This window comes from Rhincodon typus, chromosome 10, assembly GCF_021869965.1.
Source record: "Rhincodon typus isolate 14 chromosome 10, sRhiTyp1.1, whole genome shotgun sequence".
Taxonomy (NCBI): Eukaryota; Metazoa; Chordata; class Chondrichthyes; order Orectolobiformes; family Rhincodontidae; genus Rhincodon; species Rhincodon typus.
The window spans coordinates 55,045,154-55,058,490 of record NC_063341.1 but is presented as its reverse complement, the minus strand read 5'-3'; the positions used below and the strand labels follow the sequence as shown (position 1 = coordinate 55,058,490).

Genomic DNA, 13,337 nt, shown 5'->3' with positions numbered 1-13,337 from the left:
ATTTTTGACTTTTTTTTTCAAAAAGATTTTGTTTGCCTGAATAATATCTTCCACCTTGAGATTTTTCATAAATGTATTTAACTCTAATATTTCAAAACACTGATCTGGCCTTGTTTGGCTGCCTAACCAATTCAGCTGTCCAACCAGACTTTGCAATTTCTCCATTTCAGTTTACAAAACTTTATATCTTTTTGTAAGGCTCTACTTTGACAGAAGCAATGAGACTAACATTTTCCAATAAGATTGCAAATACAAAGTGACATTTGATCATTCTATCCGATTTCCAATCCAATATACTGGAAGTCTCCAGAATACGGATTTCCGATTTTGAATTCTACTTTTAGCTCATTTATGACAGTGCTTTCTAATTCACTGTTCCACCCAACAAAAAAAAATCACTTATTCTCATCATAATGCTGGCTGAAATCTGCCTCTCATGTCACCAGCAAAACATGCTTTTAATTGAAATAGCCTAATTTTAATAAGACAGACCTTACTGACAAGTACTGATCTCTAGAGGTATCATTTAGGCCATATACACATTTATTTAACTTCTAAAATGTTCCCAATGCATTTGGCGCCTCTTTTGGATCACAAAACACACCCCATGTGAACTGATCTTCCTGCAGAAATGCAGCTTTAATATCAATTGATCTACATTCCCAAGTAGTTATTGCTACAAAGAAAATGTTCAAAAATTACTTTTCCTGCAGTAGGTGAATCTACTTTTATACTTGATCCCAGTTCCATCAAGAGATACTTTTCGGCGCACACCATATCATGTGATGGAATTGATTGTCTGCTACTTGGTAGCTCTGTATACCCCCATATTCTCTCCAACTTACGTTCTTGTTGCTTGGCATGTTTTATTAACTTTTCTTCTGGTTTGATCATGGCAACGAAACCCTGGCTCCTGGTAGTTTCACATTTTTTGTCCTTGTTAAAACATGCACTTTTTCCTGCTTTTTCGGACTGCTACTGTTTTCTTTCAACAGGCATGTTTGCTACCAAATCTTATACTACATTTTCTTACATTCCATCTTTGAGCTCCCAATCAATGCGCTTAATCTCATGCCCCTCATCCTGTATTTTCAGCCAGCTTTTATAATTTCCAGTTCCCTTCCCTGCTCTACAAAAAACAGTCACATTTCTTCACTGAGTAGCCCTTTTTTGGTAAATGTTTAACTTTAGTACTCATTTCTGACAGTTGTTCTTTGGGACCAATGGCCTCATGTTGACCATCAGAACTGTCTGAACCTGTCCCATCATCAAATAAACTGTCAGTTGGCATTTGATCCTCATAGCTGTGCAATATTTTCATACAAGAAATACTTGTCTCAGTCTTTCAAAATTTACCAAAATCTGACTACGCCTCATAAGCAGTCAACAAATCATCTTTTTGATAAATTTTGTTCAGGAAAGTTAATTCTGTCCAAACCTTCATCTGCTCCAATTCTGAAATAAAACTTTGCTTCTTATCTTGCTTTGGTATAGTAACAAAGTACTCAACCACATCTTGTTTCCTCTTTGGTAACATAGTTTCCAAGGTCCACACTGTAACTTCATTCTTCCACGGGTCTTAAGGTTCAGATCATGTTCCTAGCAGGCACCTAATTGGGCACCTTCCCTTCTGGCACATCTTATCCTGGGACAGCATTGTCCTGCCCCGTCTGGAGATTCCGGCTAATTAGAGGCCATAGTTGCTGCCAGGACCCCACCATCAGACAGAAGATTGGCATGAAGACAGGTAGGTGTTGTACACGGTGAGGTTTATAGGATTGGGAACGAGCAGCTCAGGAACCAGGCAAGAGGTTATAGGTCTCAGAGGCCCCAAGAGTGAGGGGTCCCCACTGACCTTGGCCCTGCACGAATGAATGCAGGGGGAAGAATTCCTACTGCCACCCCTCCCAAATCAACACCATGCCCGCACTGGTTCACCACATCAGGTAGGCTGGGTCTTGTACTTCCTGAAGTACTTGCAGCCCAGTTTGGAGGAGACCTTCATGTGAGTTAACAGGGAAAATGTCAGGAAGGTTGACCATAGGCCTTCACATGACAGAACAATATTTCAGACATGGTGGGAAGGAGGTAGGTATCTCCCCGGTACCAACTCACGCTATTATTTGCCCTCCCCGCAACTTCCCAGATGAGGAAGAAACACTGCCTTTATTGTGACAGTGGAGGAGTGAGACAAGGGATCAGTTCACCCCTCCTTAACCAGTCGTCATAACATTTAACAGCATGGCACATATCATTCTTTCCCAGAAAACAATATGGCATGAAGAATCAATTCGGTCTGCTCAGTCAAAAAAATATCCAAATCAAAAAAGCTGGGTTTCTCCACAGAATCAGTTAGCTCAGGATGCTTGGATGCTGAGAATTGCAGTTACATAAACTCGACTAAGATTTAAAATCATAAATGCAGTGCTCAATAAAAACAGATACAAAGAGGTACTTTGTGCCAAGATCAAGACAAAGTGGAATAGAATAATAGAGGGAAGAAAAGTGTAGGGATATGGCAAGCGAGCTGAGGAGTGAAATAAGGTGGGTTGCTCTTTCAAAGACCTGGTTCAGATGAGATGGCTGAATGGTTTCCCTCTGTGCTATGCTATTCGAATTCTAAAGTACACCCTTCACATGGTACAACAGTCAAGGATTTGCTGTGTTTTATCAAAGGAACATTTATTGTCTCTGCTCCTTCTGACTATTGCCAATCCTCAGCTATAAGTTTACAAACCCACCGTGTGGCCTGCATTCTCCAGCAGCTGTTTAGTTTCCATTACTGCACGTTTCATGCTGGCGTTGGGGATCCAAAAGTCATCACTCTCATAATAACCTATCCTCAAAGGTTTAGAGCTAGAAAATACCTAAAATGAAAGAACATACATTAAATGAGACAAGAGTGATATTTACATACTCAGTAGAACACTTGAGAGCTCTACAAATATTCAAGCGTGACGTGTTTTAATATCTTTTTTACTCATTCATGGGATTGGGGCATCATTGGCTAGGCCTGTATTTATAGCCCGTCTCTAATTGCCCAAAGGGCAGTTAAGACTCAACCACATTGCTGTGGGTCTCGAGTCACATGTAGGCCAGACCAGGTAAGGATGGCATATATCCTTCCCTAAAGGATTTTAGTGAACCAGGTGGGTTTTTCTGACAATCAACAATGGATTCATGGTCATCATCAGATTCTTAATTCCAGGTTTTTTTTTAATATTGAATTCCAATTCCACCATCTGCCACGGCAGAATTCAAACCCATGTCCCAAGGCTATTACCTGGGTCTCTGGATTAACAGTCCAGCGATAATATCACTGGGCCATCACCTCCTCTATAGAATTTTTATCAGAGTTGGGTCGATGACTTGAATTCTGAGCAGAACCGAGATAGAGGCTCGGGTTTTCAAGATTCTGTACATGTCAAATAAAAGACATAAAAATGGTAAAAACTGTAGACAAGACCCAATTCTGTGATTCCTATCCCCATTCAATTTTTGACAATAAGAGTGCAGACTAAAGAAGGGTCCTGACCAAAAACATCAGCTTTCCTGCTCCTCTGACGCTGCCTGGCCTGCTGTGCTCCTCCAGCTCCATACTGTGTTATATCTGAGCCTGCACTCCTGCCTTAGTCAGCTACCTTGAAAAATTCCCATTGAAGAATCCATTAGATGTCAAAATAAATACACAGTCACTAAAAGATAGGCATGCCAACCTGCTTTTGGTCTTATACAGTTGTCAGTTGGACTCTGTATGAACGTTTGGCTGAGCTCCAAGAATGACTCTGCAGGAAACTGTTTACACAGTCGCATTAGTTGATAAATAGCTAGACAACCTTCTCATAAGTTGATATTTCTTTTCATTCTTTTCTACATTTTTCAACATCCATCCATTTCTTGAACAAGTTTTTCCTTAATATGAAATTCACTGTCTATGTTTGATTGCCAAGATGGTGGACAGGAAAAACTTGTGGCTGTAACTGTTGCTCCTTTTTCGAGGTATTTTCAGAGTTGGAGCTGATTTCCTTGAATTCTAGGAGCAGCAATTATTGTTTTAAAGGCTGTTGCACTGTTTTGGAACTTTGGGTAAACAAATTAAAACAATGGCACTTTTAAAAAGTGGAAGAGAGACAAAGGCAGTGACCTATTGGGAAGTGAACGAAATGGAGAAATAAATCTGCACTGCTGTCTGATCCAGCAGTGAATCTGCACAGCTCACTGTTATGCTGTTTGATTTCAAATATCTCTAGATATCGGAATTAGTCGAAAAAAATAAACAAACAGCAAAGTTCACAGCTGGCCTCAGAGAAACCTGTGTGGGAGATCAGGGGAACAGCTAAGTATGTCTTTAAAGTTCAAAGTTTTGGCAAAGATCTGTAGCTTGGGTCGTGGGTGATGTCGTTGACTTGCTCGCCGAGCTGGCTCGTTCTCGTTCAGACATTTCGTCACCATGCTAGGTGACATCATCAGTGGAGCCTCCGATGAAGCGATGTTATTCTACTCCACTTGGAATTTATATTGTTTGGGCTGTTATAGTGAGTAGTGTCATTTCCAGTTTTGATCTATATGGGTTTGTGTATGGGGTCCAGTTCTATGTGTTGGTTGATTACATTACAGGTGGAGAACCATACCTCTAGGAATTCCTGTGCATGTCTCTATTTGGCTTGGGCTACTATGGTTACCTTGTCCCAGTTAAACTGATGGCCTTCATTGTCTGACTGGACCAATGTTAAGCAGAGTTCGTCGTGCCATTTTGCTGCTAGTTGATGTTTATGTATTCTGCAGACCCAACATGGTTTACAAAATACCATGCAATGACTGCCACAAACATTACACCGGACAGATAGCAAGGAAACTACTCATCAGAATACATGAACATCAACTAGCAGCAAAATGGCACATTTTACCTTAATATCGGTACACTCAGACAGTGAAGGCCATCAATTTAACTGGGACAAGGTAACCATAATAGCCCAAGCCAAACAGAGACACACACACAGGAATTCCTAGAGGCATGATTCTCCACCCATAATGCAATCAACAAACAAAGAATTGGATCCCATATACAAACCCATACAGATCAAAACCGGAAATGACACTACTCACCATAATGGACCAAACAGTATAAATTCCAAGTGGAGTAGAATAACACCGCTTCATTGGAGGCTCTACTAATGATGTCACCTAGCACAGTGACAAAACGTCTGAACAAGAACGAGCCAGCTCGGCAAGCAAGTCAACAACCTGGCTCTTTAAAGTGTCAGAGAGTGGTGCGTGTATGGAATCAGCCGCCAGAAGAAGTGGTGGAGGCTGGTACAATTACAACATTTATGCGGCAGCTGGATGGGTATATGAATAGAAGGGTTTAGAGGGACATGGGCCAAATACTGGCAAGTGGGAGTAGATTTATTCAGGATATCTGGTCAGCATGGATAAGTTGGACCAAAGGGTCTGTTTCCATGCTGTACATCTCTATGACTCTATGTCAGCTTGGTGAGAAGCTAAGAGGGGCAACATTATAAATGAGATTTTGAAATAGCATTTTTATTTTAAGTTCACGAGCATTTCAAAGACTTGCCAGTGTTATTTTATGGTTTCATGTTACTGAGCAAGTAGACATAAGAGATATGAAGGAGCAGAGAGGGCATCTTATATCTTTTTGCCTGTGTCAGCTGCACTGAGCTTTTGGAGGATTTATCACTGCGAGACCTAATGAAATCTCTTAGCACAGCTGATTTTGTAGGAGCAGAATTATACAAAACATACAATTCGAATCTGCATTTCACAATAGTCGGTTTCTTAAAATGAATGGATACAAAATCATGGCATATATTGGAATTATAAATAGCTTTTCCAATTGTATGAAATCCTATGTTGAGGCCACAAATTCATAACATTTCCCTTAGATCTGTTTGATAGGTAGAGTCATAGAATCCCTACACTGTGGTAAGAGGCCATTTGGCCCATCAAGCTTGTACCAACCCTTGGAAGAGCATCCCACCCAGATCCAGATCCCAACCCTATCCCTGTAACCCCACATTTTATCATGGTTAACCCACATAGTTTGTACCTCCCTAGGGACTACGGACAATTTACTCTGGCCAAGCCACCTAGCCTGCTCATCCCTGGACACTTGGGACTATATATCATGGCCAATCCACCCAACTGGCACATCTTTGGATTAGTAAGCTAACCGAGAAGTGTTAGGCACTGAAAATGTCAAAAAATCATTTTCTTCATAGTGACCTAACTCACCTTGAGCCATAATTATTGATGGCCTACCACAATAATGCCCCTCTTATTCTAAAAGGAATCAGAAACTTTGGAAATTGTTTCGGATGATGTGGGGTGGAGGCAAGAGTGCGAGCAGGAGGAAAGACGAAAGGATAAGATAAAAGTACAGTTCAACTCACACATTACCTCATCGTTGAAGGGAATAGGTGGCACAGAGGGATCCAACTGGAACATATCTTCACATAACAGAGCTCTCATGCACAATGCCAAACTATCCACATCTCTGGCCATTGGGCCAACTGCCGCACTGGCTAAAAAAAAAATTGCATTTTTTAAAAACATCTTTGTATTCTACCAGGACAGTAGGCTACCTTTCTCCTCTCCATTTGTGTCTTTCAATTAGTTTGGAAAGCTAATAATATCCTTTCAAGGATTTCATTTGCCTTTTTCCCTCATCCATCTGGTGTCCATTCATTATTGGACAGGAAAACCATTTCCGAAATACTGGGGCATGACTGGCTGAAATGTTCAAAAACAAGTGTTCAGACAAGGAACAAATTGAGACTCAATAAATATTCACTACTGTCAGGAATTTATAGCTCCACACCAGAGCGTTATCCATATGCTCAGGCTCAAACTGTGATCAGAATCTATAACTCAGGAATCTGTTGACAAAATCAAGGGAAGTAACTGACTTCACATGCTTACAGATGTGGTGCCAATCAAGCAGGGGCTGCTTTGGCCTGGATGGTGTCAAGCTTCTTGAGTGTTGTTGGAACTACATCCATCCAGCAAGTGGGGAGTATTCCAACACACTCCTGACTTGTGCTTTGTAGATGATGGACAGACTTTGGGGAGTTAGGAGGTGAGTTACTCACCACAGTATTCCTAGCCTCTGACTTGCTGTTGTAGTCAATATTTATATCATGAGTCAAGTTGAGTTTCTGGTCAGTGGTAAACCCCAGGATGTTGACAGTAGGGAATTCAGTGATGGCCATTGTATGTAAAGGGGCAATGGTTAGACTGTCTCTTAGAGTCATACAGCTCTACAGCACTGAAACAGACCCTTCAGTCCAACTCATCCATGTCGACCAGATACCCTAAACTATTCTAGTCCCATTTGCCAGCATTTGGCCCATATTCCTCTAAACCCTTCCTATTCATGTACCCATCCAGATGCCTTTTAAATGTTGTAATCATACCAGCCTCTACCACTTCCTCTAGCGACTCATTCCATCCACGCACCCACCCTCTGCGTGGAAAAAGTTGCCCCTTAAGCCCTTTTGCATCTTTCCTCTCTCAATTTAAGCCCATGCCCTCTAGTTTTCGACACCCCAACCCTGGGGAAAAGACCTTGGCTATTCACCATATCCACACTCCTCATGATTTTATAAACCTCTATAAGGTTACCTCTGTTTGTGTTTCAGTTTGGAGTCAGACTGGTTTTATTTTTAAAGTAGGAATTTATAAAACACCAGACTGACCACTGAATTATAAATTCCTACTCTAGAAATAAAACCAGTCTGACTCCAAACCAAAACACAAACAGATTCTAAACAAGCCTCACACCTAACATGCATTGTCTGACCTAAAATGTCCACCTCTTCCTTACACTGATAAAACCTTTAGTTCTCTCAGGGCAGTGACTTGAAAGAAATTCAGGGATATATATATATTGAATATGTTAATCAATTAAAACCTTCTAACTGATTAAACAGCATCTGAGGTTTGTTTAATACATCCTCATCAGTGAGGTGACCCTTTGATCTTTTATTTATAAATACTGTGTTTGATGCCACTTCTCTCACTAACACCTAAAGGAGAAGCGAGGCTCTGAAAGCTTGTGTTTTCAAACAAACCTGTTGGCCTATAACCTGGCGTCATGTGATTTCTGGCCTCACATTTTTAAAGTTTAATCAAGAGACAGGTATAATCAAAAAAGAACCCACTCTACTCACTAACGTAGATTTACAAGTAGTAAGGTTACACACTAAGACTAGCCACTTAGCTGCTCCCCTACCATAAATGCCCCCACACAGGTTTCTCCAATGTCAGTTGTGAATTCCACCATTTATTTTTCTTAGATGAACTCCAATATCCAGAGATACTTGAAACCAAACAGCAGAGGCAGTTAGCTGTGCAGATTCACTGCTGGTTCAGACAGTTGTGCAGGTTTATTTCTCAGTCTGCTTCACTTCCCACCTGGTCACAGCTTTGTCTCTCTTCGTTGAGTTTCTCACCATGATAGGCGGTAGCTGACCACGTGCCCGGTCAGACTTTGAGTGGAGAAGGTTCAGTGGCGTTTCTGTGGCACAAATGTTACTTGATACTTGCCAGTCCAAGCCTGGTTATTGTCTAGGACTTGTTGCATTTGAACATGGACTGCTTCAGTATCTGAAGAGTCGTGAAAGGTGCTGAATATAGCGCAATCATCGGCAAACATCTCCACTTCTGACCTTATGATAGAGGGAAGGTCATTAAGATGCAGCTGATGATAGATGAGCCTCAGACACTACCCTGGGGAATTCCTGCAGAGATGTCCTGTAACAGACAAATAACCTCCAACAACCACAAGCATCTCCCTCTGTGCCAACAGTGGAGATTTTGCCCCCAATACCCTTTGATTCCAGATTTGATAGGGCTCCTTGATGCCACACCTTTGGAATTCAGCTCTTTTGTCCACATTTGAACCAAGGTGAGGAGCTGAGTGGCCCTGGCGGAACCCAAACTGGGCGTCACTGAGCAGGTTGTTGCCAAGCAGCACCTGCTTGGCAACACTGTTGGTGACACCTTAAATCACTTTACTGATGATCAAGAGTAGATTGATGGGGCAGTTATTAGCCAAGTTGTATTTGTCCTGCCTTTTGTGTACAGGACATACTTGGGCAATTTTCGATATTGCCAGGTAGATGCCAGCGTTGTAGTTGTACTGGAACAGCTTGGCCAGGGGTATGACAAGTTCAGAAGCACAAGTCTTCGGTACTTTAGATGGAGCGATGTCAGGGCCAACAGCGTTTGCAGTGTCCAGTGTCGCTAAGTGTTTCTTGATATCCGAAGTGAATCAATTTGTCTGAAGACCTGGTATCTGTAATGCTCGGGATCACTGGAGGAGGTTGAGATCGTTCATCCACTTGGCACTTCTGGCTGAGGATTGCTGCAAATACACTGGCCTTATCTTTTGTATTTGTGTTCTGAGCTCTTCTGTCATAGAGGAGGGGAATATTTATGGAGCCTCCTCCTCCATCGTGTTGTCTAATTGTCCACCACCATTCACGACTGGATGTGGCAGGACTGCAGAAGTTATTATGATCAGTTGCTTGCAAGATCATTTAACTCTGTTTATTACTTGCTGCTTATGCGGTTTGCCATGCAGTAGTCCCGTTTCGTAGCTTTATTATAAATCAGTGAGTCATAGAGTCATACAGCACAGAAAGAGACCCCAACTTGTCTGTGCCAACCAAATATTCCAATCTGACCTAGTCCCATTTGCCAGCATCTGCCCTGTATCATACTAAACTCTTCCTATTCATATGCAAATCATTTTAAATATTGTAATTGTACCAGCCTCCACCACTTCCTCTGGCAGCTCACTCCATACATGCACCACCCTCTGTGTGAAAAAGCTACCCATCAGGTCCTTTTTAAATCTTTCCCCTCTCACCTTAAACCAATGCCCTCTAGCTTTGGACTTGCACCCACACCCCCCTTAGGAAAAAGACCTTAGCTATTCACCCAATATATGCCCCTCATGTTTTTATTTACTTCTATAAAGGTCACCGCCCAGCCTCCATTAGTCGATCCTAAAATGGCACATTCCCATCCAATCTTGCAATTTACTGACAAACCCAGGTCCATGCAAATTCTGACCTATGATTCCATGTAGATTGTCCCTTGTCATTACCAGCATCAAAAAGGCTCCTCAACATAGGTTTTACATCTAGTTAAAACTAATATAAATCTTTCTAATAGTGTGTTTTAGCAAAGATCTGTAGCTTGGGTTGGGGTTGGAGTTGTTGGTTAGTTCACCGAGCTGACCGGTTTCTGTGCAAATGTTTCATCTCCCTTCTAGGTGACATTGTCAGTGCTGTGTAGTCTCTGTTGAAGCGCTGTTGCTCTGTCCCACTCTGAATTTATATGGTCCAGTCTGTCATGGTGGGCAGTCTTGTTTCCGGTTTTGTACTGTAAAGATACGTAGATGGGGTCTATTTCAACATGTTTGTTAATTGCATCGATAGTTGAAATACCTCAGAGCTGCGCAAAACCAAACAGGAACACCTAACAGAGTCTTTGCAAACAATGTTCATCCTAACAGCTTCATCCGCCGATGCCTGGCAAACAAACAACACCAAGAAGAGACTGTACACTCCCAACACACTGGCCACCCCACCCTATGTTAGAAACACATGAGAACTGACTACAAGACTCCTATGACCTCTTGGAATAAGGACAGCACACAAACCAACAGCCAAACTTTGCCAGTTACTCTCAAAGGCAAAAGACCCCATACCCACAATCAGGAGGACAAATGTGACACATAAAATACCATGCAGCAACTGCACGAAACACTACATAGGACAGACAGGCAGGAAACACGCCACCAGGATACATGAACACCAACTCGCAGCAAAAACAGCACGCCCAATTCTACCTCCTTTCATTCATTTTGACAGAGAAGGACATCAATTTGACTGGGACAAAGTTACAGTACTGGGACAAGCAAGACAATGACAAGCACGAGAATTCCTGGAGGCCTGGCTTTCAGAGTGGGAGCGAACAACAGCGTTTCAACGGAGGCTACACAGCACTGACGATATCATCTAGAAGGGAGATGAAACATTTGCATGAAAACCAGTCAGCTCGGCAAACCAACCAACAACTTCAACTGCAACCCGAGCTACAGATCTTCTTTAAAACGTTAAACACCTACAGATGAAACATGCTCAAACGAGCCCAAAAATGGGAAACCTATGCCAACTGGCCGAGCACTACCCGTGAACCACTCAATTTTCTACATAAATACCTCAGAAACCAGGTACTACCTCGCAGCGTCAAATACAGCCCCTTAACAACTCACAAGCAAGAAAAACAGCTAAACAAAATGGCCGCAGGATGCTACAAGTTATGATAACTGACACCCATAACCGCCTCCACAAATATGAACGAGAAATTTTGCGCCAAAAATCTTTATACTCGAACTCAACCAACCAAGAATGGACCACAACTCTCGAACAGGCCATCCAGGTCAAGCAAAACAGGACCAGAACCAAAAAGAGACTCACACTACAAGAAAAACAGACAAAACTGATGCATAGCAATGACAAGAACAAACCAGAGACATGGATAAGAAATTTATGAGGCAGACACCTTACAGAAGCCAAGAAAACTGTCCTAACACAAGGACTTAACTATAACTATAAGGACGCTAACAAAACAGATTTCCTGGCTGTGCTCGAGGCTACACTGAAATCTAATGGACTCATAGAAGAAACGCAACTGGCTATCCGACAAACCATAGTCCCTACACTGAACCAGAGAAGCCAGGCAAACACACTCAACACATCAGAAAGAAAAGCCCTCGAAGGACTAAAGAAGGACATGAATATCATAATCTTACCAGCAGACAAAGACCGCTTGACGGTTATAATGAACAAATCGGACTACATTGAAAAAGCACAAAACCTACTTGCAGGTACCAGAACTTACCAAGAGAGGGAGTCAGAGCCCACACCACAGTCCGGGAACAGAATCACCCACACACTAAAGAAATTACAACAGGCAGGCCAAATAACAAGAACAGACTTCCTAAAAATGAAACCCGATGGATCAAACATCCCCCGATTCTACGGACTACACAAAGTACACAAACCTGACATTCCCCTCAGACCCATAGCTTCCCTGCTGGGCACACCAACACACAGGCTAGCCAAGGAGTTACAACACAGGCTAAAACATCTCACCAACAGATCGACCCACTCCATACACTCAGCACAGGAATTCCTGGACAACATTAGGAACATAAAAATTGATACAAAGGAAATGATAGTATCCTTTGATGTTACAGCAGTATTCACCTCTATCGATATGACATGAGCAAAAGAGACTCTGGCCACATTACTGGACAATCCAAAAACACAAACCTCCAATGAAACCATCAGCAAGGACAGCATACTAAAATTCCCAGACGTATGCCTTACCACACACTTTCTTCTTCAACAGCCAGGTATATGAACAAATTAATGGAACACCCGTGGGTTCACCCATTCTCAGGGCTCACAGCAGAAGCTGTTATGCAAAGACTGGAACGCACAACACCACCCTAAATCCAGCTTAAACTATGGGTTAGATATGTGGACGATACCGTCGCGATCATTAAACGAGCCAAGTTAGAAGAAACACACCACCTTATTAACAGCATATTCATCAGGATTGAGTTCACCAAGAAAGAAGAGAACAACAAACCCGTTTCTAGACATAATGGTGGAACTAATGGACAGTAGAGAATTCTTTACCAGCATATACGGAAAGACTACGCACACAGACCAAGTCCTGAATTACAACAGTAACCACCTCAGCGTCCAAAGAGTTGTGTCAATTCTCTGTTTAAACAAGCGATAATTCACTGCAACACCCTGGAGCTGTGCAAAACTGAAGAGGAACACCTATACAGAGTCTTTGCAAACAATGTTTATCCTAACAGCTTCATCTGCCAATGCCTGGCAAACTTACAACACCAAGAAGACACTGTACGCTCCCAACACACTGGCCACCCTACCCTATGTTAGGAACACTAACTCATAGCAAACGGCACGACCAATTCTCCTTCATTTCGATACACTCCAACTTGGAAGGACATCAATTTGACTGAGACAAAGTTACAGCACTAGGACAAGCGTGATAAAGACAAGCACGAGAAATAATGGAGGCCTGGTTTTCAACCACCGATGCAATTAGCAAACATGTTGAAATACACCCCATCCACTTACCACTACTGTACAAAACTGGAAACAAGATGCTCCCCATGACATACCGGGCCATATAAATTCACAGCGGGACAAAACAACAGCGCTTCAACAGAGGCTACACAGCACTGATGGTCACATAGA

General features: G+C 42.2%; 1 protein-coding gene across 1 annotated transcript in view; it reads right to left on the bottom strand.

Moving 5' to 3' along the window:
- LOC109914482 (fatty-acid amide hydrolase 1) overlaps positions 1 to 13,337 on the bottom strand; it is a 78,671-nt gene that overhangs the window by 35,564 nt on the left and 29,770 nt on the right. Inside the window, exons 7-8 of the mRNA XM_048602128.1 lie at positions 6,421 to 6,545; positions 2,742 to 2,867 (exon numbers count right to left, since the gene is read on the bottom strand). Coding sequence (XP_048458085.1) covers positions 2,742 to 2,867; positions 6,421 to 6,545 — 251 coding nt within the window. The remainder of the gene's footprint in view (positions 1 to 2,741; positions 2,868 to 6,420; positions 6,546 to 13,337) is intronic.